Source organism: Lathamus discolor, chromosome 6, assembly GCF_037157495.1.
Source record: "Lathamus discolor isolate bLatDis1 chromosome 6, bLatDis1.hap1, whole genome shotgun sequence".
NCBI lineage: Eukaryota > Metazoa > Chordata > Aves > Psittaciformes > Psittacidae > Lathamus > Lathamus discolor.
Genome location: NC_088889.1, coordinates 80,525,582 through 80,548,102, shown reverse-complemented (window position 1 = coordinate 80,548,102; position 22,521 = coordinate 80,525,582). Strand labels below are relative to the sequence as shown.

Genomic DNA, 22,521 nt, shown 5'->3' with positions numbered 1-22,521 from the left:
AAGAAATGGTTTTAAAAGCACGTTGGATAAAAAGGATGATTTTGTATTCACATGGCTGGAAAGTTGCTGTAAAAACCAGAATTTGCCAAGCACATGAGGTAATTGCAGCTTTGGAAATGACTCTGACCTTAACCTTTAAACACTGGCTTACAGGCAGAGCACCTATTTAATGGTATGCCCACATAAACACTGGCATTGCAAAGCAAGACTAAGCACAATCTTTACACCTCTTTCTATAGGCATGAGAGGTCTAATGTTCAACTGAACAACCTTCCTGCTGCCTGCTCTGCCTGGGGGACCTTGGGAGAAGACATAGCATCCTGAGAGGCAAGGGTCCACTCCTGGTGCCAGCATTGCTCTCAGAGTCTCTCCCATCCCCATATCAAAGCACAGGATGCCCTTTAGCTAGAAAAACATTAAAGAATTGAGTCATCCTTGGGAAAAAAATAAAATAAAATGAGCCATTTAAAGGAAAAATGGGTCATAAATTCAGGCAAATTCTGTGAACCCTGCGAGCCAGAAGTTAATTGAAGGGGTTTGGAAAACCTCAAAGTCCCTAAGCTTCCCTTAATCCTGCTAGAAACAAGTCATGACTAAGAGAGAGCTGCTGTGTGCCTGGGGACATGGGGACACAGCTTCACACCCTGTGCAGGCAGCAAAGCCGGTTCCAGGGCTGCCATTCTCCTTTGCCTGGGGAAGTGGAGAAGACACCCTTGAGCTCTGCACAGAAGCAGCAAGAGTGGGATGGTGCCAATGTCTGAAAGCCTCTTTCTTCCTCCTCCTCCTGCCATGTAATTCATTCCTGAAAGGCTGTTTCTGAACATGCTCAGCCCAGCTCCAGTGTTCGCCTCTTTCCAGAGCAGAGATGTGTCCCAAAATGATTCCTGAAAGGATGCTCCAGAGCAGAAACTCTGCACTGCTTCACGGAGCTAGAGGTAAAACAACCCCCATGGCTTTTGGATGTCCCTTCTATGCCACAAATCACAGTTTGGGTTGGAAGCGGCCTTACAGATCATCCAGTTCCAACCCCCTGCACAGGCAGGGACACCCTGCACTAGACCATGTTGCTCCAAGCCCCATCCAACCTGGCCTTGAACACTGCCAGGGATGGGGCAGCCACAGCTCCTCTGGGAAATCACCTGTGCCAGCGCCTCACCATGCAAACAAGAAAGAATTCTTCCTAATACTTAATCTAAACCTCTCTTCCAGTTGAAAGCCATTTCCCCTTGTCCTGTCACTATGTGCCCTTGTCAAAAGCCCCTCTCCAGCTTTCTTGTCAGCCCTTTTAGGCACTGGGAGCTGCACTAAGGTCTCCCCAGAGCCTTCTTTTCTCCAGGCTGAACAAGCCCAGCTCTCTCAGCCGATCTCCAGAGCAAAGGTGCTCTAGCCCTTGCAGCATCTTTGTGGCCTCTGGTTGGCTTTCTGGGCTGCAAGTGCACACTGCTAGGTCATGTTGAGTTTCTTGTCAACCAACAATCCCAACTCCTCCTTAGGGCTGCTCTCAATCCAGCCTGTGTTTGTGCTTGGGACTGCCCAGAGCCAAGTGCAAGACCTTGCACTTGGCTTTGTTGAACTTCATGAGGTTTGCACGGTTCCAACTCTCAAGCTTCAAGGGTCCTCTGGATCCCATCCCTTCCCTCCAGCACCGCACAACTTGGTGTCACTGCCAAACTTGTCGAGGTGGAGCTCAATCCCACTGTACATGTCGCTGACAAAAATGTTAAGCAGCACTGGTCCTGAGGAACAGTACTGACCCTGAGGAACGCCACTTGTCACTGGTTGCGTCTATACTTAGAAATCGAGCCGCTGACCACAACTCTTTCAGTGTGACCATCCAGCCAATTCCTTATCCACCAAGTGGTTCATCCATCAAATCCATGTTTCTGCAGTTCAGAAACAAGGATGTCATGTGGGACAGTGTCAAATGCTTTGAACAGATCGATGCAGGTGACATCAATTGCTCCTATCCAGCAGTGCTGTGACCCCTAGCAGGCTGAAGCAGGGCTGAGGAATGCAGAATCACTGAAAGTGGAATTTTCCAAGAGCTCCTCTCAGGAGGATGAGACAACACAACTGTCTCCGCTTCCGTCATCGCTAAGACATCTCCTGAGACCATGGCTTACCCAAACAGGCCACCAGACTGTCTCTAAGCCCTGCCTCATTAAAGCTTCCACCTGCACCCATTTCCAGGGTGGCAGTGTGACCCAGAAACATAGCCAGGTACCACCCCCCTGCCCCTTCTGGGATCACCTCCCTTTGCTGCATTTGTTGCAAGCAAAAAATATCACCCATTAAGGAACCAGCATCACTCATCTGACTCACTGCATCTGCATTTCAGTCCTGGTTTCTCAGCCGCATAACCCAGTGGCGCCATGACAGGGAAACTAAGTCTGTGTTACAGCACCAATCCAACCTTGCTGCCACACAGAGGTGAGGCACCTGGTTCACTCCCATATTCTCCCCATTTGCTATGGAACAGGGAGAGAAATGCTTTTTCTGCAAAAGAAGTGTGATCTATGGGAGAATATCTATGATTCCCAGTACAGGCACTACAGGTGCCTCCTTTATCTCCAGCGGGGCAGTGCTGGGGTTGGAGCGGGGTTGCTGGCACCCCAGCCAGGGCAGTGGGCAGTGAGCTGGGAAAGGCCACTGCTGGTGAGGGCTCTGCCAGAGGACACATGAGTAACTGCTGGAAAGCTCAGCCTGGCCATATCAAGCTGGCATGGTGCACTCTCTTTCCACAGCCAGCTCAAGCTGGTGCCTCGAGGACACCTCCGGGCACACCTCCACCTCTTCTGCCACTAGCACTGTGCTTCCCCAAGGCTGCTGGCAAACCTGGGACACTGGTTCCAATTTCCCAGAGCTCTTCAAAGCTCCCAACTGAAATAAACTGTTTTCACATGAGCTCTCCTCCCCACTTCTCCTTTGCTCTCAGAAGAACGACGGGGTCTATTTTCAGGCAGACTCCTGTGCTAACTGTGGCAGCAGCCTTCTAAAAAGCTGCTAGCTCAAGCTTGCTTCAGCTGGAGCACCCAATCCTGCCAAAATCCAGCAGAGAGATTTCAACATCCACAAATCTTTGGCTCCCTGGGTACCACTGCATCCATTTTTGCTTGCTACTGGGCACAGGCACGTCTGCCTTTCATGAACAATTCCCTGCTGGCAAACATGGCCCCTTGGTTTTCACACACAGAGCAGGTCAGGGGGATCCCTGCACCATAAGAAGAGCCACACCTCATGGAGAGGCAGTGTAAGCAGAGCAGCCCAGCACTGGAACTGCTCAGCCTGTTCTCCCACTGGTCTGCATGGCCTTTACCACAACGCTGTGGGGTTCCTACAAAAGCTACGCTTACCACACATGCCAAACTACTATAGGAGTATTAACTGCATATGCATATAACCCAGGTCATTGTTTCCAAAGTGTGTACCTGCATCTAGATATTTCTGGGGAAGGTGCATGAATTTAGTACAACTATAAACAACCCCAGTAATAAACCTGATCCAATTACACCAACTGAAAGGTAGATCAAATAAACTTGGCTTAACCTGACCTGGGAGAGCCCTCTAATTTTACCTGGCTTTCAATCAATGCTGTGACATCAATATGCAGAAGTCTGCTACATGGTCACTGCAAGCAAAAATAACTTTAGCTCAGCAATTAGAAGAGCTTTTTTTAAATTACACTTGTGTTTCTAAGAGCCAGACTGCAGTTTCAGGTTTTCAGAAGACAGCTATAAAGCCATGAAAGGTTTTTAATGGACAAAGTGCTTTTAGCTGTTAACAGTAATTATCTAGCACTTCCCAAACGCTTTTCATCTGAGAGCTGTGTGCCTTGCAAATAACGTTCCCTGAAAGATAAACACAGGAGCAGGAGAATTAGCTCTGCAACAGGCATTAAGCTGAGTCACAAAAAGATGCAGTGACTTGGGTACAGCCATGCAGTGAGTCAGTGCTGCGGCAGCAGGACTACAGTGCACTGCTCTCATCCAGGTGCCATGAGCAGCTTTTGCCAGAAGTCTGTGGGAGATGTAGATAAAGAGCAAATAAATATTCCTCTTCCGCACTTAAATCTGCTGCATTCTGCTAAATCCTGCTCCTGCACCAACCTTTGAAATCATCACCTGAGTGTGAATGAGCAGAGAATCAGCAAACACTGGAGAGAGATCTCCCATACCATGCCCCTTCTAGACACACTCCCCCTGCCCAGCTCCTCAAGCTCTCAGCAGCCCTTTCCCCACTCTGCCAGGAGCATTTCCAGCCTCTCCATCCACAAACCACAAACGCAGGCCCTCAAGGTGGGTTTTGGCATTTGCACCATGATGTCAGAGGGACTGACGCAGATTTCTCTGACCCAGATGGTGCTGGGAGCTGGAGACCACAGCGGATGATGTGGACTGCTCCTTCAGCTGCCACCTTCAGAGCAGTCTCCCCCTTCCCTACCATGCGCAATCAGACCCTACCTTTGTTTAAGGGGGAGTTTTCCAGCCCTTTTCTCTTCCTCCTCCAACCTCCTGCGAGCTTCTTCCAGCTGGGTGAGAGGGTTGGGGGCTGGATTGGGTGGCATGGTGGGATCTTGGATGAAGGGGTGAGAAGGCTGGACAACATTTCGGAGCTGGGCACTGACCCATGGATGCACTGCAACAGGTCGCTCAATGGAGAGGGATCGGACCATATCATGGGACAGCTGCTTCTTAGCACCAGAAGAGCTGCACACAAACACAAAGGTTTTACATAAATCAGCAAGATGCTTTGCACAGGTACACAGTCACTCCTAAACAGACCTAATGCTTTTGCATCTGGACATAGGCACCCCTGGGAAGCTCCTTACAGCATGGCTTCTGAAGGAAAGGGGAGCACCATCCACCTCTAGAGAAGATTTCAGGAGAGCAAGTCCTGAGACATCAGGGTGAGCAACCCAACCCTGACACAAAGCCCACAGATCTGTTTAAGGGCTCTCATCAAGTCCACAGTACACAAAAATAAAACCAGCAAGAGGCAGCTCCACCATTTGTGACATTCCCCCAGAAGATGCCCTTCTACGTGCTGCCAGGCTGGGAGCCTCTCCATGACGTGCGGGTCAGCATCCAGGGAAGGGGATGTTGCAGAGATGTGCTTGTCCTTCCCCAACTTCAGCAGCAGAACCTGTTGCCTTACTACACAGTGGCCTGGCACTGCCTATGGCCCTGGCACTCAGCCCCAGCTGCCTGCAGTGCAGCTCATCCTGACCTCTATCATCAAGCAAGAGAAGAAACCACCAGCAGTTTGACCACTCAGCCACCAGTGCAGCGGTTCCAGAAGGGACAAGACCCCGGATCCCTCTTGTCAACACCCAGCAAGTGCTGTGTTTTTCCAGACTGACCAGACTGTGATTAAGGATCAGTGCCCATCAAAGTTATGTTTGACTACAAAGAGATTCCCAAGACAGCCACATCCTTGGCTCCACTCTAGGCAAGTGAGGCTATCCCAGAGGATGCTCCCAGCAAGCCAAAATGCTGGGCAACCCTGAACCGTGCTAAACTGCTTACTCAGGACCAATGGCTAAAGCGCATCAGGTTCCTACATTTCTATCAGCACCCTGCAGGAGTAACAGGTATTTACAAACAGGTGAAAATCCTGCATGCCACGTTATCCACCTTGGAACCACAGAGATAATTCATGAGATTCCCTGGGGCTGCAATCTTCCGCCATGGCCTCAAGTTATCCTTCAGAAAAAAAACCAGACCTAACAGCCCCTAAGCAACCCTCAGTCTCCAAAAGGTCTAAACCCTTGTGCCTGGTGGATTCTTGTCTTCCTGAGATCTCCAGGAACATAGCAGAGTGCTGGTCAGCCTAGACACCCATGCTTTGTGCAGGGGATGCAATACCATAGCATGAAGACCCCTTGCTCTGCCCGCCCTTACCCATGGTTTGTTTTCTTATGCCTGCTGATCTCCTTCTCTCCTTCTATGATCCACTGAAGGATCTTCTGGTTTCTCTCCACGTCTTCAGGAGATCCTGGCATCTCATAGTTGGCACCATCACTTTTCCCTGAATCGGTCTTCTTAACATTTCTTTTTGAGAGCAGACTTGCTTTCCCACTGCAAGAACAAAGCTTGAGACATTAGCGCTTTGCCTAAGCCAAACCACTGCAGACCATGGCAGAGGATGGACACATCTATCTCCAGACGCATTCAGCCCTGCCAGGGTCTGGTGCTCCTGCAGTGCAGACGTGGCCCTGGCTGCCTTCCAGAGCCCCCTGGTGCTACCATAGCTCAAAAACCAACCGTGAGCCCAAGAGCAAGACTGGCTAGATCTAGGCATGGCAGACTTCTCTGTCCAGCAACCTGCAAGGAAAGGGAGCTTCTCCTTAGGCCAAATGAGCCACGGCAACATGGCAAGATCTCCTGCCACAAGAAGGGCTGTGTTAAACCTCCAGCTCTTTGCTCAGAGCAGGAGGTTCATCCTGGTGCTGCAACCTGTTGCTGCTTCTCCACACCAAACCACTGCTTCAAACCTGGACCTTTACTGTCACCCCACAGGTTCACCGATACCCCGAACTGCTGACTTGCCATGCCCAGCATTTGCTTCTCAACCCAGATTGAATCAAGGCTTCTCATCATGGTGCAAGATGACATCCTAGCAGGGTGGGCTGCCTTCCGTGGCCTCTCATGCACTGGGAAGCCCAGCCACCTCAAACACTGCAGCCAGATGGATGCCAGGCAGTAGCCAACACTTTGGCTATGCTTACAGCTGCAGCAGAGGCTCCTACAGAAACCCCATGTGCCCAGCTGAGCTGCCCTATGCTCACAAGGCCATGTGGAACTCATGCATGCTGGCCTGTCCTTGTCACAGCCTGTAATTTCATAGGACCCCCACTATCGTAATCATCCACTTGCTGTACTCCATAGGACTTCCCTACCTCTGTTTCTGCACGCTCACTAACACACATAGGAGAAATAACCTTAACACCACAGAGGAGTCACAGGCCTTCAGACAGCTTTGCTGATTTTTTGGGGAAAACCCTGGGGAGGGGTTGCTGAAGATCTACAAAGGCAGGATGAACTGACAACTTCTCTCTTCTCCCCACTCGAGGACTAGTGGGTACCAAATGAAATCCTTCAACAGCGGGTTCAGTGCAAACAAAAAAATCCCCTTTTTCTGCAGGTTGTAATCAATCATAGACACAGCAGACAGGGACTGAAGGGACAGCAGCTCAGCTGGGGTCAACCAGGAGCCAAGGTCAACAAGGAGCCAAATGAGCCACTGCAAGGTCTGCTGGCTGCCAGGCAAGACCAAACTTTGCTGCAACCTCTTGTGAAGTTCCTAACCCGGGGACTGTCATGAACTGGGAGTTTGTGCCAGAGGAAGGACAGCTCTGAACATGCCCTCTTATAACTCCCTTAAATACATGTTGTAGTTGATGCTAAAGACAAGCTCTGTGTCTAGGATGGGGCTTTGGGTTGACCCAGCATGGCCATGCTCATGCTCTGTTGAAATAACCTTTTCCCCATAGAAACAGGGCAGATTTAAATGCTTCTCTCTCCCTGGAGCTTGGGCTGCCTCTGCACTCTGCCTGGAAAGCTGGTCCTGCCCACCGCAAACCCAACCACCTGCCTTCGCTAACTATCCCACCCCTGGTACGCTGCAAAGCAACACTCCAAACCCATGGCCTGGGGGAACCGGCACAGCTCTCCCGTGGGGCTGCTCCATCACCATCCCTTACCCCAGGCAGACCACTCTCACCTTTGCAGTCATCCAGTAACAGGCCTAGCAGAACCTGCCATGGCAGAGGAGTTTTGCCCTTTCACCTCAGCATAGAGGGGATGGAGAAATTCAAGTGGCCAAGGGAAAGTGGACAAAAGCCCATAGGCAGCAAGATGTCTTTTCTGGGTAGAGGGTCCCCTGATCCAGAGAGCATCCCCTTAGGACAGGATGCCACGGCAGTACCACAGCACCCATCACTTTGCTAGGAAGAGAAAGGAGCCCTTCTGGTGAATGGCTTAGGACCTGCACTAAGGAGGGCTATTTTGTCCTCTTGCAACACCTTATGAGACCAGCCTCTTACCCAGGCCCTGAGACACAGCCCTATACTTAGAAACTCCTGATGCACGGGGAAGTAGACCAGCATCTGTAATTTCTAAGCACCTCCACTGCTTTAAGGAGCAGAAAACCTACTTTACAACCAAGACTATTAAAAATCCCAAGAAGAGGTGTCTTTTGGCACCAGATCAGAGAGATAAAAAGGGGTCTATAAGGATTAGTGGGGTCCACAAGGATTACCGGGGGCACATCCATTTCTGAAGGGGAAAGAGCAGTGGGAGGCCCTCAAACTATGTCCCAGCACAGGCTTTCACAACAACATGTGGTTCGGACACTGTTTCACTGACATGCTACAGCCGTTTATGAAAGAGCTTCCTTAGAGAAGCCACAGCTCTGGGTTTCCTGTTGGGTGTTGCTTGACTCACCTGTAGCCTAAAGAGTCCATGGGGACAGGGGCCATGCCCAAGTTTTCAGTGTAGTTTTGTGTCTTTGTTGCATAGTTATGTGAATCGACATTCCAAGCAAAGCTGTTCTGCACTCGCTGTGTGGCCTCAGCCTCGATCTGCTCTTTTGGTTTCATCATGCTATGGTGATGGATGTGGTGGTAGACATGTTTATGGTGGTATAAGTTAGATGCATCCAGTTTCATTCCTGGTTTTGTTGCGTGCTTGCCATGCCCTGGAGGAATTGTTCCTAGTGTCCCTGACAGTTTTCCTAAGTGGCCGCTTTCTGGGGACCGTGGCTTAGGAGAGTGGCGTCCAGGTCCTGGAGACTGGCAGCCTGGTGTTTTCATCACACGCTGTACGTGTTCATCAAGGATGCTTTCTGGGTTTTCTTCATGAGCATCTCTCATCTGCATCCCAGCGCAGCCCATCTCAGAGTAACGAGGAGCAAAGTGATGAAAGGCTTGGGCGGAAGGCATCTTGTGGCTAATGACTGAGGGACCAGAAGAGATATCTGCATCCTCACCTTCTTCTTCCTGCAAGAAACATGAGAACAATCAGAGAACGACAGCAGTGTTGGAAGGGTCCCCAGTCCCACCTCCTGCTCGCAGCAGGACTGCTGCCAACCCTTGAGTCAGGCCTGGCTTAGTCCAACCAGATCCTGAAAACCTTCAAGACAGAGATCCACCAGCCTTCCAGAGACCTGTCCCAGAGTGTGCCACCCTCCTGCAAGGAATTTCCTAATGCTCAATCCAAGCCTGTGCAGTCTTGCTGCCACCAAACAGAGCTGCTAATGTCTGTCTATGTACCTGCTTTTTGAGCCACCATTAGCAAGGGTCTCCATGCATTACCCAAAGAGACTGAGGCAACCTGTGACAGGCAGCCCCCACACCACAACCAGGGTTTACAGATGCAGCCTTCTGACAAGTGTAGCAACTCAATCAGATGTATGATAGGGCAGAGCTTACTAAAAAGCTCCTATGTCCCTTGAAGGTGGTTCTGTAACAACTACTGCCAGCAGAAACACAACTTACTGCACTGTACCTGTGCTTCCTATGAGCCTTTGGTAAAGCACTGCCTCAAAGCCTATCAGATAAAGCCCAAAGCTACAGGATATGTGGCAAAACAGTTCTGGAGTCAGGACCAGGGGAGTTTCTCATCCAAATGGCTATTTCACATGGTAAAGCTGGTAAAGTGGTTCCATGGTAAAGTAGGCTTGTAATGGAAGGGAACAACTGAAGGTCGACAGCAACATGAATGGTTTTGAAAATCAAACATTGATTTCTCCCAGGCCTGCTACAGGCTGGAGGGAAACACTTCATGAAGATAAAGAAACAGGCTGGAACTAACTGCTTGTTCTTGTAGTTCACAATGGTCTAGGACACAGTGTTAGCAATTTCAGTCCTTGCCAGGAAGAACAAAACTCCTCCATGCTGACAGCCACAGTTTTGATGCTGACAAACTACTTCATGCTCCAATATAAACTCAGATATTTATGAAGTTTCTTTATTGGAAGTCAGGATTCCTATTTTTTTAATTACATAAGCAGGATTCCAGCGAGTCCTTTAATCCTGCTCTCTTTTCCTCCTTTGGCATATAAAGAAATCACTTGCAGCACAGGATATCCCTGTCCTGCCAGAGAAATGCATCTGCTAGAAAACACTGACTCCCATCAGCTTTGCCTGTCAGATGTCATCATCCATCTCTTGCTAACCAGCTTCAAAGTTTCAGCTGCCAACCACACAGAAAGCAAGTAACAGACTTCCTCCCAGTTGTCACACCTGGGGACAGGGACAATGTCAGGCTTTGAAAATGCCAAAGGCCTGGGCACTGCAAGCCTGGGGGTGTGACATGATGCTCACGTCTGGAGGGGACACAGCACTTTCTAACAAATTGAAGAACTTCAGAGGCGCCTTCCATCTACAGCCACATCGCTGCAGCTGCCAACTGCTGTCCCTGGGAACCTAGCTCAGGGACAAGAAAAGATGAAGCATGTGCTGTCTAAATCCCTGCCACCGGGGTGGGCATTTATGAGCAGTTTTTGATAATCTGATAGGCTCAGCACTTCGTAGGCTTTTAGGGCTGGTACTCTGTGGAAAACGCTAAGGTTTAAACACCAACTAATGTGCAGGGAAACATGTGACCCATGCGGCGATCCCTGGGGAACAGCAGTGTGCCCTTTCTGCTCAGGGCTCAGAGCTCCAGCAGGGCTCTCACACTGGAGCAGAGTGGCATGAGAGTGACAACCTGGGATGATTCAGCCAAATGGGTGCCTGGGATTTGAGAAATCCTCTGGCTCCCTGGAACTCCATTTTGCTGATAACTGGGACCTGGTAGTTTACTTTGCTCCAAGAATGAGGTTAGGGTGGGTTAAGGGAAGGAGAGGGATGCACTGGCTCTCTGTTTGCCTTGGCTCAGCTCATCTGTGTCACTGAGCAGGAGATCTGGGCCCCAAGCATGTCCTCAGGCAGGAGCAAGTGCTGGTGAGGTGGGCTGTGTACAGGCAGGCCTGGGACAGCTGGCTTCCCACCCCCTCACACAGGTCTCAGCCCTGCATCAGGTAAGAAAGCCCCAACAGTGAGAAAACAGTAGCTAGTGAAGATGTCCCTGCTCACTGCAGTGGGGTGGACTACATGACCTTTGAAGGCCCCTTCCAACCTAAACTATTCTATGATTCTGTGAATTGGGGTGCCTATCCCAAGCTGCCCTCTCTCCCTGTGCAGGGCAAAGGGTCAAGTCAAGGCTGCAGATCCCAGTTCTGCTGAATCTTTTCATCAAAAAACTAGCGAGGTCGGGGCAACCCAGGCTGGGATTGTAATGCAGGACTTTGGACACAGCAGGGTCAAGCTTTGGCTCAGCCACACGCACTGGTGCACTGCAAGGTGCTCCTTCCCTGTGTTACCTGATAGCAGTCTGTGCCTGGCAATGCAGTAGCACCTTCCCCTCCCTCCCAAACCTGCCTGCCCCCAGCTGTACATGACTGCCACTCAGCCTGCATCCCTCTGTGAAGCAAGCACAGGCAGAAGAAAGGGACTGCAAGACAAGAAGACCAAGAGGCAAGGCAAGAGGCAATAACTGCAGCATTTTACATCAAAGAAACCTGTGGGCCTGGGAAGCCCCCCTCCAAGGGCTCAGCTTCCCTGGACGCAGGGGTGGCATGGGCCCTAGAGCTGTGTTTCAGCATCTCGCTGCAGTGAGCTGGGCAAAGCTTGGCAGCAGCACAGCCTCTCGCAGGATGGGAGGCCCCGGTGCCATAACCACTAGATGGTGCTTTGTTGACACAGTATTGTCAGAAACCTCTTCCAGCTCCCAAAGGCAGCGGCAGCCACAGACATGCAGGCTTCAACTTAGCTGACTGTCTGCTGAGCTATTTTTACTCTCCAGCAAGGCTGGGGGTGCCCTTCCTTTTGAATTAGGGAGAGACCTGAACTGATGAGCTATGGGCAAGCGATACCTTGCTGCAAACCTCCTCTGCCTTCTCCCAGTCCCACCCATCAGGCTGTTGCTGGTGGGTAGGGCAAAACAGCTCAACTAACCACAAGTGCGCTTTCGATCATCATGCAAACGATTTCCCTCTCTAGTTAGGCCATGTTTTATACCCAAACAGCATGAATCTCAGCAGCGGCTTTGCTTCCCCTGGCTTATTTTCAATTTGCTCAGTTCAGACAAGAACAGAATGATCCGTATGATACGATACCGATCAGTACGATACAATACCGATCAGTATGATACGATACTGCAGCTTCCATGCATGGACACGAGACTGAAGTGGTTCAAACAGTAATAAGGGAACACGCATCTCCTCTAATCCTCTCCCACGCTGCTTAAAATAATGAATGAATTCAGAGTTTTGGTGTTTTTTTTTTTTGAAAATCAGAAACCTTACTTTTTTTTCAGTGAAAGGCATTTGGCTTTAAATCAGATGCCTCTGCTCCATGTTGCTGCATGATGCAGCTTTGAAAGGGAGCTCAGCATGATGAAGAAAAGCTATTTTTCCCTAGGTCTTGCAAAATATTTCCATCTTCTCTGCTAAGCTGGTAACTGCCCAGTGTGAGTAACGCTGGTGATTTTCCCTCTGCTGCTGTGCAGTGAGCCCTGCAGACATGGTGAGAGGTTACCCTGTAGTCCTGGTGTCCAGGTTGCAGAGAAAAGCTCTGTGACCTATCAATCAGAATTCAAGCTCTCCTCTTGCTGATAACAGCAGCTCCTGCACCTTAAGTGCTGACCTAAAAGAGCTACAATTGCTTACTCTGAGATTTTCCTGAATGGCTAATGACAGTCACTGAAATACATTCTGGAGACAGCAAGGAGGCTTAATATATAGCATTAGTGGGAGTCCTGGGCTTAAAAATAGATTAAGTCACACAAAAATGTGTTTCAACAGACTTAAATTTATTCTCTGGCACAGTGGTATTTGCTGATTTTATGGTATTGCTACTGGAAGCTTCTTCAAGGAGGGAGAGGGCTGGGATAATGTCTGGTACAGGTGGCAGCTGCAACTGAGCCATGGGAGGAGGAGGAGTGCTCTAGGATTGTGTTAGCAGAAAATGCTGCTGTTACACTGGCTTCATCTAGAAAGCAGTAGGTACCAGGCGGAGAAATTCCAGAAGTACAGGAATCTAACAGGAATCTAATCTAATCTCACTGGCTTTTTCTGGCTGGATGCTGGATGCAGAGGTGTCAGAAGTCTGCTGGACAATTCTTGGGGCTGGAAGGAACCTTACCAATCCTCCTGCCTTCTTCACTTCTCTGCATTTGAAATGCAGATGTGTTTTAACATGAATACTTAAACCTATAGCTCCTTCCTGTTTAAAGACCTGCTAGATGAACATTTAAAAATACTCTAATGGGGCTGTAGGGTCTGCCCTAGAGCCTCAGCCTCTCTGAAAGCACAGAGCTAGCCAAAACAGACACCAACACTTCTGCTTTAAGGCAGAGCTGTGGGTTACTAAGCACAGAGCCTTTGCCTCAGGGCCATGGCAGCTATTAACTGCAGAGACCCACAATTATTTCACACAGGGTTGTAGCTACACTGACACTGGTGATGTTCAGTAACACTGTGGTGTTGTCTGAAAACTCTCCTGTATCCCCAGCACAAAATGTACAGCTACCAACAATATGCATCATCTCAGAAGATACGGCGTGAGTAGTGCTGAACAGTGTCTCACACAGGTAGTACTACATAACCAATACCTCACTCTCTCCCTTTTGGACCTTGTTGTGGAGCTAAAGACCTTCCACACTTCCCTTGGTTCATCTACCGAGCCTTCAAGCTCTGAAGAGCCCTAGTGGTACCAGGGCTCACAGCATGTGGTGCTGGGTTGGGTTTCCCCAGCCACCCATGTGCCCAGGAGAGGATTTCTGGATGCTACACCTGATCAGTTCCAAATTTTCTAGGGATGTGCTAGGCACTGATGGGCAGAATCCTTGCCTGACAGCAGACACAAACATCTCGCATCAGCTAGGCACTGATGGGCAGAAACAGCCTGATAGCATACACAAACATCTGCAAGCATAACATCGTCTGCCATCTGGTTACTAACTGTGAGGAAAATAGGGATCACACAAAACCCCACAGGTGAAGGCAAACCCCTGTTACATGGTACCTATCCTCACATGTAAGGGATTGCTCACAAAGTCAGGAGAGCACGGGTGCCAAAAGGATGATGGAAAACATCCACAACCCCTAACTGGTGGCAGAAGTGGGTAGTGCTGTGCCATAGCTTGTATCTAAAATCAGGGAGGGAGTGCTGGAGCTCACAGAGCCCTGCAAGTATGGGGGAACAGCACTGTGGAAGATCCTGGGGCAACGCGAGACTCCAGGAGCCTCCATGCAAGTGATGACCACGGCTGTTAGAGCAGGGAAGTGATCACCCCAGTTGCTTCTACAGCAGTTGAAAGGTCCCTGTGGTGTACAGTACACAGGCAGACTCTCAGGCTGGTAGAGGGGACGAGAAGGTTACTAACCGCTCGAACGCGTTTAAGGCGCTCCTCTAACTTCTCCTCTGCTTCACGTTCCTTTTGTACTTCCTCCAAACGATTGATCAGTTCTGCAGCAAACTTCTCTGGTTCAACGTGGATATCCTTTGGCATTCGGTATGTACGCTGCAAGGAAAACACACCAGGGGTTAGCAAAAGATGCATGGAAATCATGTTTGCTGTGGAGGCTTCAGTAACTGGAAATGCCAGCCATTCTGGTGGGGAGTTGAGGAAGGGCAGGCTGGCAGGCAGAGGTACAGCCCAGGACCAGGGGGCTGGAAGCTGAGCCATCACCACCGGCTGGCACCAGCTCCACACACCACCCCATATAATGGGAAGGTTTCCTGGAGGCACAGTTCAACAAGCTCTTTTGGCATCAAGCTCCACTTTGGGATGGATGTGCTTGCTCCCGTGTACACAGGGTCAACGGGAATATCCTGATCTCAAAGGGTGGGAAAAGGACGTACAGAGAAAACTCTCAAAAATCATGCTTATAGCAGTGATGTTTTGACTTTGATAGAAGGAGGACTCTTACACATCTATTCAGCTCACTCCAGGTGGATCAGTGTATGGTGGTCTATCTGCAGATCTAGCCCACAGCCACAGGAAGAACTGGAAATTCTGTCACCTCCAGGCATCTTACTTTCCTCCATCTTCTGCTACAGCCCAGTCCAGCCACAAAAGGCATCCTCTCTTACTAGAGGATCCTGCAGGATTGCATCTTAGCTCTTCAGAGCTGTGCAACTAGCAATCCGCTGCTTGCTCTATCAATACAGCGACCTTACAAGCACAGAGATTTTTCTGCTTGCTCTGGGTGAACAAATGAATATTTCTGAAGTTCAAGGGCATTCTTGGTTCCTAATGCTCAGCTACTTTGTCCTTAAATTCCTGAGCTCTGGGATAAGAAGTTCGTGTACTGAAGTATGAAGCTACCAGCTGCTAGTTTTTTTTCCCCTCATTTTTATTCCTTCTGCATTATTTCATTAAAATAGTAGAAAAAATGACACAGCAGAGATAAAAAATTAATTTGGAGAAAAAAAATATACGGAGAATTCAACAGTATAAAAACCTGCATTCAAATAGTTCGATACCAACATGAGAGATATACACACTCTATAGGACCAGAGATAAAATGAAATGTGAAGATGTGAGATAATTCATAGCAAAAGAACAAATGCAGCACCAGAAGCAGACATCGAGCTTGAAATCTTTAAAGGAGGATGAGAGACCACCCGAATATATCCCAGATCAGCCAAAAGATCAATGTGGAAGACTAAAATAAACCTGACAAAAAGTATGCAAATCACATAGGGTTTTCATTCTGCCAGCTCCCAAGTGGAAGGCAAGGGAAGAAACACAGAGGCACCGAGAAGCTGAAGACATCTTGTGTGACAGCTGAGTTGGGTTGCAGAGTCTCAGTTATAGCATCACTTGGTTTGTTCACTGAGAGCAAGACCCAACCCTGCCAGCAAATCCCAATTCCAACGCTCACTGCTGTGGCCTTCTCTTCCATGCTGGAAGGTGCTGGGCTGCAGCATCCCAGGGGACATCTGCATACACGATGTGGCTTTACAGGCAGAGGACTGCCTGCTCTAGCACTAACTTTCCGTGACAAGCAGAGGGACTGACAGCTCTGAAGCTGTCCCAGGTAGGACAGACCCATTCAAGCTGGAAAGAGCCCCAGCCAACCATCCCTTTTATCCAGGGATGCAGATGCTGGGGAGGGAATAAGCATGTTTGAGCTACCAGGTGGCTCCCACCCTGGGATGACAAAGTCTTTGCTGCCACCCGGTCCTCCAGCAAATCAATGGCCTGTATTAAAAAGAAATACTGCATGAAAAGATTTCCATCAACAAAAAATGACATTTAGTCTTGAAACATTGGCACACAGGCTGAAGTTGCATGCTTCATCCCAGAGCCTGGAACTTGTGTTGTCCAGAAATGGGCCTCAGACATGCTCCATTATGGGGGAATGCACGACAGAACTTGTCCCTGCTCTGTTACTCCCTGGGGAGCTTTTAGGATCCAAGTGATATTTCCTCCTTCCTCCTGCATAGCCCAAGGGAATACTTCTGGCTAAGGCAGTCTGCTTTCACCAGAAACCCCAAACCCATGACCACCATGCATGCACCTGGTGAGGCAGCACCAGCGACTCCCTAAGGAGGGAAATCTCTCTCTTGCCTGACAAGTCGCAACCCATCAGTGATGTGTTCACTCCTTCCTGCCACCTCAGACATGCCAACTCTCCCTGCGGTTGTTTATACGACGGCAGCACCAAGCCCTGCTCCGTTAGAAACTTAATGAGCCTAATGAGAGGCAGGTTGGTGCTCAGCAGTTACAGTCCTGGGTCTCCCTGCTGCAGCTACCACAATGGCTTCCAGGGAAAAGCAAAACTGGGAAAGAATTTCCCTTTATTTTCAAAGCCTTTGATGCAGTGCAGCATCCCAAACCAAAGTCTCTCCTGAGCCCCCAGCAACAGTGGGTGCAAAGGTTAATGTTTGCTAACCTGCACGTTCGAGTCCTGTTACAATAAGGTTGCTGCCTCCAGGCTCAGCAAAGCTTAAGTACCACAGCTCCATCTCTGATGAGGATCTGAAGACATTCAGAATCACTGCTGTAGCCAGGGAACTCAAGATGACTTTGGTCTTTTACGGCTCTCAAAGTCTGGAGGCGATTAAAGCTTAACTACAGAAATGAAAGTAACTGAACCCAAGAATCTTTAAGGATGAACTTTGTTTTCCTCTCTCTTTGATAAACCACTGCATTTGCAAAACCTACTGCCCCATATTTGGCGCGTTCCACTCAGCAGGATGGCTTGCAGAGGTCCTGTTTGAGGGTGCAAGATGCAGCCTCCTCTTTGAAGCCATTTCTGCAAGGGTCTCCCTGACCATCCAAGTTCAACACAACTGAAATAAACCTCGCTTCACTGCATAGATATTGGCTGCAAGTGCCCTGTATTGTTCTGTAAGGGACACTCACAGAAAACTCACAAGCAGGACGATGCTCTGAACACTGCTGCTATGGATCTGACGTTATTCCTAGCTCAAAGGATGAGCTGCACAGGCTTCCCCAAAACCAGCAGTATTGCAGAGTAATGAATGCAAATTCTCTGTGCTGAAACAACACAGATAACTGCTGAGGGCTCTCCTCTGTCTCCCTGGACAGCAAACATGGACTGCATTTACCTGGTTCAAAAGGCTTAAAACCGTGTTAGAAATGTTTATGGAATAATGGGCTTGACTTTGAAGGGAGTCATGCTCCATGAAGAGGATGGAGGGAGACATGCCCCATCCAAAACCAGCCAGGCTGAGCCTATGCCCAGAGGAGGATCCTGCAGGGCTTCAGAATTTTGAACTTGTCCCTGGATTCATGTGGACATCCAGAGCCCTGCCAGTTTATTGTTCCAAATGCTTTTGTTCCAAGTAAAGGGTGCAGAACTCTCCAAGAGCTGGCTGTTTTTGGAGGATCCAGCCCTCCAGTCTGAACCAGAAGGAGATCTCTGGACATCATGGGTCAACAGTTCAGAAAGAGCGAGCTCCATTTAGACCTTTCCAGAACCTTTCCACAACGCTGAGTTGTGGAGGTTTGCAGAGGACAACAGATGGGAGGGTGAATGCCAGATAGATTGGCAAGAAAGAAATTGCTTGAAGTGTTCTGCATGAAGCAATCTTTCCTAGTGACAGCTGTGAGGAAGGATTTCTTGGGGTACCTATCACCAGAACATCTTCATTGACATGTGAAGTCTCTGGTAGCTTTGGGAAGAAGCACCCTGCTAAGAACATACGAGATACACAAGCTCTCTAGGAATTCCATTTAGCACCTGCTATCATGTTTTCTCCTTTTCTTGAAGCTGACAGAGTGAGATTTGCAATGGATTTTGCCCCACGAGGCTCATGCAGGTTTTGGGTTTTGATGGAATTTACCTTCCCTGAGAAACTGAGCTCTGAGGACCAAGTTGCACACCAGAACACACCAGCATCCTAAATGTCTGGTTTTAGTACGATCTATACATAAAAGGCTGAAAGGGAAGAATCTCACTCTGGCTTGCAGGTTCTCCTCGAGAAGAACAAACCCCAGCTGCTCTGAGATGAAACAGGAAGTTTTACAACATTATCATTGGCTAGAGGTCTCCAACCAGCCCCAGGGATCTATTTCTGACACATCCAACTGGGTCAAAGAATTCTGTGCTGCTAAATCTCTCTCTTTTACAGGAGGTTTGATGCCTTCACGATGCCTGAGTGGCCAACTTTAGCTCACAAGTCAGTCTTGCAAACTAAAGGAAGACAGCAGGCTAAAGAAGCCAAGAGAAAAGAACTTCTGAACCTCCACGTTTCCCAGATTAATGCAGTCCTCTGTGACACATGGTTTTAAAGAATAAATGGTGTTTCCATACCAGAAACGCTTGTGTCAAAGCTCATGGATAGCTGAATTTCAACATCCACGTTAGCAGCATTCAAGGATTAGCAAGGAGTCCCACTGCTGCAAGGCATTTGAGAACAGCATGAAACGGCTGATGGGAATTCTGAGCATGTTTCCAACTTGCAGGAACAGAAAGCTCATTTAGCTGTAGTTATCCAGGCAGCACAAGACCAGGGCTCATCCCATACACTCCTCACTTGTACAGCATAGCACAGGGGTCACTCAAAATCTTGTGCTGCACTCAAGGACGCTATGGAAGCCACCTTGCATACATATAGCCCTGCATTCCCTATGTCTTCACCCTTCCTTTGAGAACTTGATTGCTCTTTCCTTCCTTGGTGCTCCAAGTCTCTGTTTGAATCCAAGAGAGACGCAAAACCACATGAAAAGCAACACTCGTTTGCCATGTAATGGGTTCCTGCCAGAGGCACAAAACAAAGGCCTCACTGCTTGCTAGTGATCTTCACCCCCTGCATTCCTGGGCAGAGAGCCATTTTACAAAGCACAGCTTTTCCAAACTTGGAGCACTGGTGACTTGGGAAGTGTGGAAGGTGCAGAACACAGCCATCCGTGCACCAAGATCTCCTGCTGCACAGCAGGGCATCCCACACAACCAGCACATGCCTTCATTATTAGGAGGCAGCACAGCTGTTGAACCTAGCAGGCAGTTTCCTATGAACACATAATCACTAGAGTTTATAGCTTCTGGACCTAACTAAAAGTGCTGCTATTAAAAGTAATATAAGTTCTTTCAGAATTTTGTGTAATAGCCCCATAATTCATTTGTAAGGGAACAGTAAGGTCTCTAAAGGACTTCTGAAATGGCTTTTTGGAAGTAGGAGGTTCTCTACTATCACTAGGAAAACATGCCATGCATTCTGCAAACACTATCAGTACAGACTCTAGCTACACTGGTTAGATATGAGTCCATAAAGACATTCACTCAAAGGCTGGAAATTAGTCATTGCTGCATGTTTAAAAGCATGGTAACCACCAGGTCTACGCAGCTGATGGAGACTGCTTTAGCTGTGGGCTGTGAGATAGCCTAACCACTGGCTTTGGAAAGCATCACTTGAAGAAACATTTGCATGGCTCCTTGCTAATTGGGGACATTTAGTTCAATAAGTGTGCAGTTCGAGGTGATTTTAAAAGACTAACTTTATAACATTTCACACTGGTGTTGTCAAAACATATTGTCTAATTACCTTCTCCTTTCTTGGCTGATTGATAAGTGAGGGCAGAGCTGTGCCTCTCTGAAGTCGATGCCAATTCTGTGTCAGTAATTGGCTGGCAGGAGGTGCCAGAGTGTCTGAACTAAACTTTTATTCCCTGGAGAAAGACTAGAACTAACTCGACTTCTCAGTCCTCCACTCCCATATAAATATGCATCAAGATGCCTTTTTCCCTGAGACTTAAAATTACAGTGCAGAACCTAATGGGAACAGCGGATGTTTCACAGAAAAATCCTTGTGAAGCATCTATGTGTAGTTTAGGAAGAATATGTAATTCTAAAAGACTGTGTAGATAAGTAGGATAACATAAAAATTTATAAGCAGCAGGTGGCCAATTTAAACCTTGTTTTCCTGTCCCTTTTTAAACTGGTTTCCAAAAAGCTTGATAAAATGTAATGCTAAATAAAACTAATTAGCCTGCAAGGAACTGCTGCTGGAATGACACTTATTCAGTTCAACAAAAGAAATGTTTGGCAGATGGAAGTTCGTTAAAGCAGAGCTCACTATACATATTTAATGCTCCATACTCTGAGTTTATAACCTGCAGTTCACTGAGGCATTGCCAGTGCACACGATCAACAGAAAGGCACTATTATTTTTATCCAAAAGGTAAAGCCACTGACAAGCTTTGAAGTTGGAGAATATTCACTCAGTCGTTCCCACTGTTGGGGAACAGCAACAACAATAACAACAAAAAATAAAGGCCAAGCTTTCAAACTTCAACTCTAACAAAGCCATGCTTACAGTAAAAACGGCATCGAGTGAAATAAAAAGGCACCCAGCCAGCCTTTTCAACAGTGAGCACACTGTGAAAGCAGCTGTGTGAAAAGAGAGGTGACTGAGCAAGGATGGCTAGCGAGTGTCCGCAGCCAGGGCTTTTATTGTCAACCCACTGATCAAAGCACAGGAGACCCTCTTAAATCTGAGGAAAATAATCTAATTTAAAAGGCAAAACAAAGAGTGGTGGTTTGGGGTTTTTGGGTTCTTAAAAAAAACCCAAATCAGATTAAAACAAGGGTGCATTGCTGCTGGTATTGTGCTGCTTTGAGGAGGCAGGATGAAAACAGCTGTGTCAAGTTTGAAGGCACTTCTGGAAAAAGCAGATGGAAGCTGTTTTTCTCCCTGTTTGATTTGTGCTGGAGTCCAGCTGTCCAAAGGGGAAAGAGGCACCTTTATTCCCTCCTAGATATTAAATGTCACCTGTAACTTCTCACAAAAAGAAAGTAATAATAAGCAGAGCTGCAGATGGTGCTGCAGAGCCCTAGCAGTTATGCTCATCTCCCAGAAGCTGGCTGCTTACCTGGAGCAACTGGAGAGAGAGTCAGACAAATACTTACGCCTGCACTTTCTTTGCTCTCCTGCCTCATATCCCCAGGCAGGCTTTGCTGAGTCCTTGAGAACAGGTTACAGCTGCCTCTGGCTGCCCAGTGCAGAAATACTGCTTGGGACAGTTGCATTTCTCCCCAGCTGACCTTGGCTGGGAGCTACATCATCCTCCGTGTCCAATGACCTCCTACACCTTCCACAAACACCTTCAGCTCACCCAAGGGCATGTAACCTGCTTGCAGGTAAATGCCAGCCACTGCTTCCCTTCTCCAGGAGAAACAATTGGCTACTGACTGAACAGTTAAGAAAAATTACAGGTTTTGGGGCAGCTCTGGATGATGAACTTGGCAGAAAACTACCAAGCCCTTTCTTAGAATGGTCCGCATCCGTCCTAAAACATCCTCAACTGAACACAGTGCTAAGGGGGGTTAAACTGGAGAAAGCAGAGCGACTGTACACTAGAGATCTCACATATTTTGCATATTTACCTCTGGGGAAGGAGATAGTGCTACTTACAGGAATGTGAGGTAGTGGCACACGTCCATTTGCTTTGGCACTTTCTTGCATCTCTCTGCGATGCTGCTTTCGGAGTCTGTATGGTGGGATCCCATCTCTGCCGGAATAAAACAACATGCCCTGTGTTAATGCCTTTCTCTGATACATTATGCTCACTTAAGCTTTGAAGCTGCACAGGGGCAGGTAGGAAACCCCTTTACCTTTGAGAAAGGCTTGGCATGCCCAGGGCAAGTGCAGCAGAACAAGAGGAATCTGTGGAGAATGATGCTGACAGAGGTTCCTGCACCAGCAATGCTCTTGGCACTGGGTGCCAGGAGGGACTTACATGGCATCTGCCAGGAGCAGAGTGAGGTAGGGCTCCTGCAACCACTGCTCCTGACAGAGGGCAGGGAGAAGGAGTTGGACCACATCCTGATACCTTTCATAGTTGGTTGCTTTCTCTTAAAGAGCCTGTAATATACACATTAAACCACAGAGCAGACTAGGAGGGGGAGAAGGAGGAGTGGGAGCTCAGTGAGCATCTACACCTTGCTTGGGGAACAAGGTATATACATTTTTAAGAGAGAATGACAACTTCTGAAATGGCT

The 22,521-nt window shown here is 48.4% G+C and overlaps 1 protein-coding gene across 3 annotated transcripts in view; it reads right to left on the bottom strand.

Moving 5' to 3' along the window:
- Positions 1 to 22,521, bottom strand: part of AXIN1 (axin 1) — a 70,685-nt gene that overhangs the window by 2,381 nt on the left and 45,783 nt on the right. For 2 of the 3 annotated variants that reach the window (XM_065684044.1, XM_065684045.1), the window contains exons 4-8: positions 21,935 to 22,031; positions 14,430 to 14,567; positions 8,445 to 8,998; positions 5,901 to 6,077; positions 4,461 to 4,706 (exon numbers count right to left, since the gene is read on the bottom strand). In XM_065684044.1, coding sequence (XP_065540116.1) covers positions 4,461 to 4,706; positions 5,901 to 6,077; positions 8,445 to 8,998; positions 14,430 to 14,567; positions 21,935 to 22,031 — 1,212 coding nt within the window. The remainder of the gene's footprint in view (positions 1 to 4,460; positions 4,707 to 5,900; positions 6,078 to 8,444; positions 8,999 to 14,429; positions 14,568 to 21,934; positions 22,032 to 22,521) is intronic. The other variant, XM_065684046.1, reaches the window with a different exon arrangement.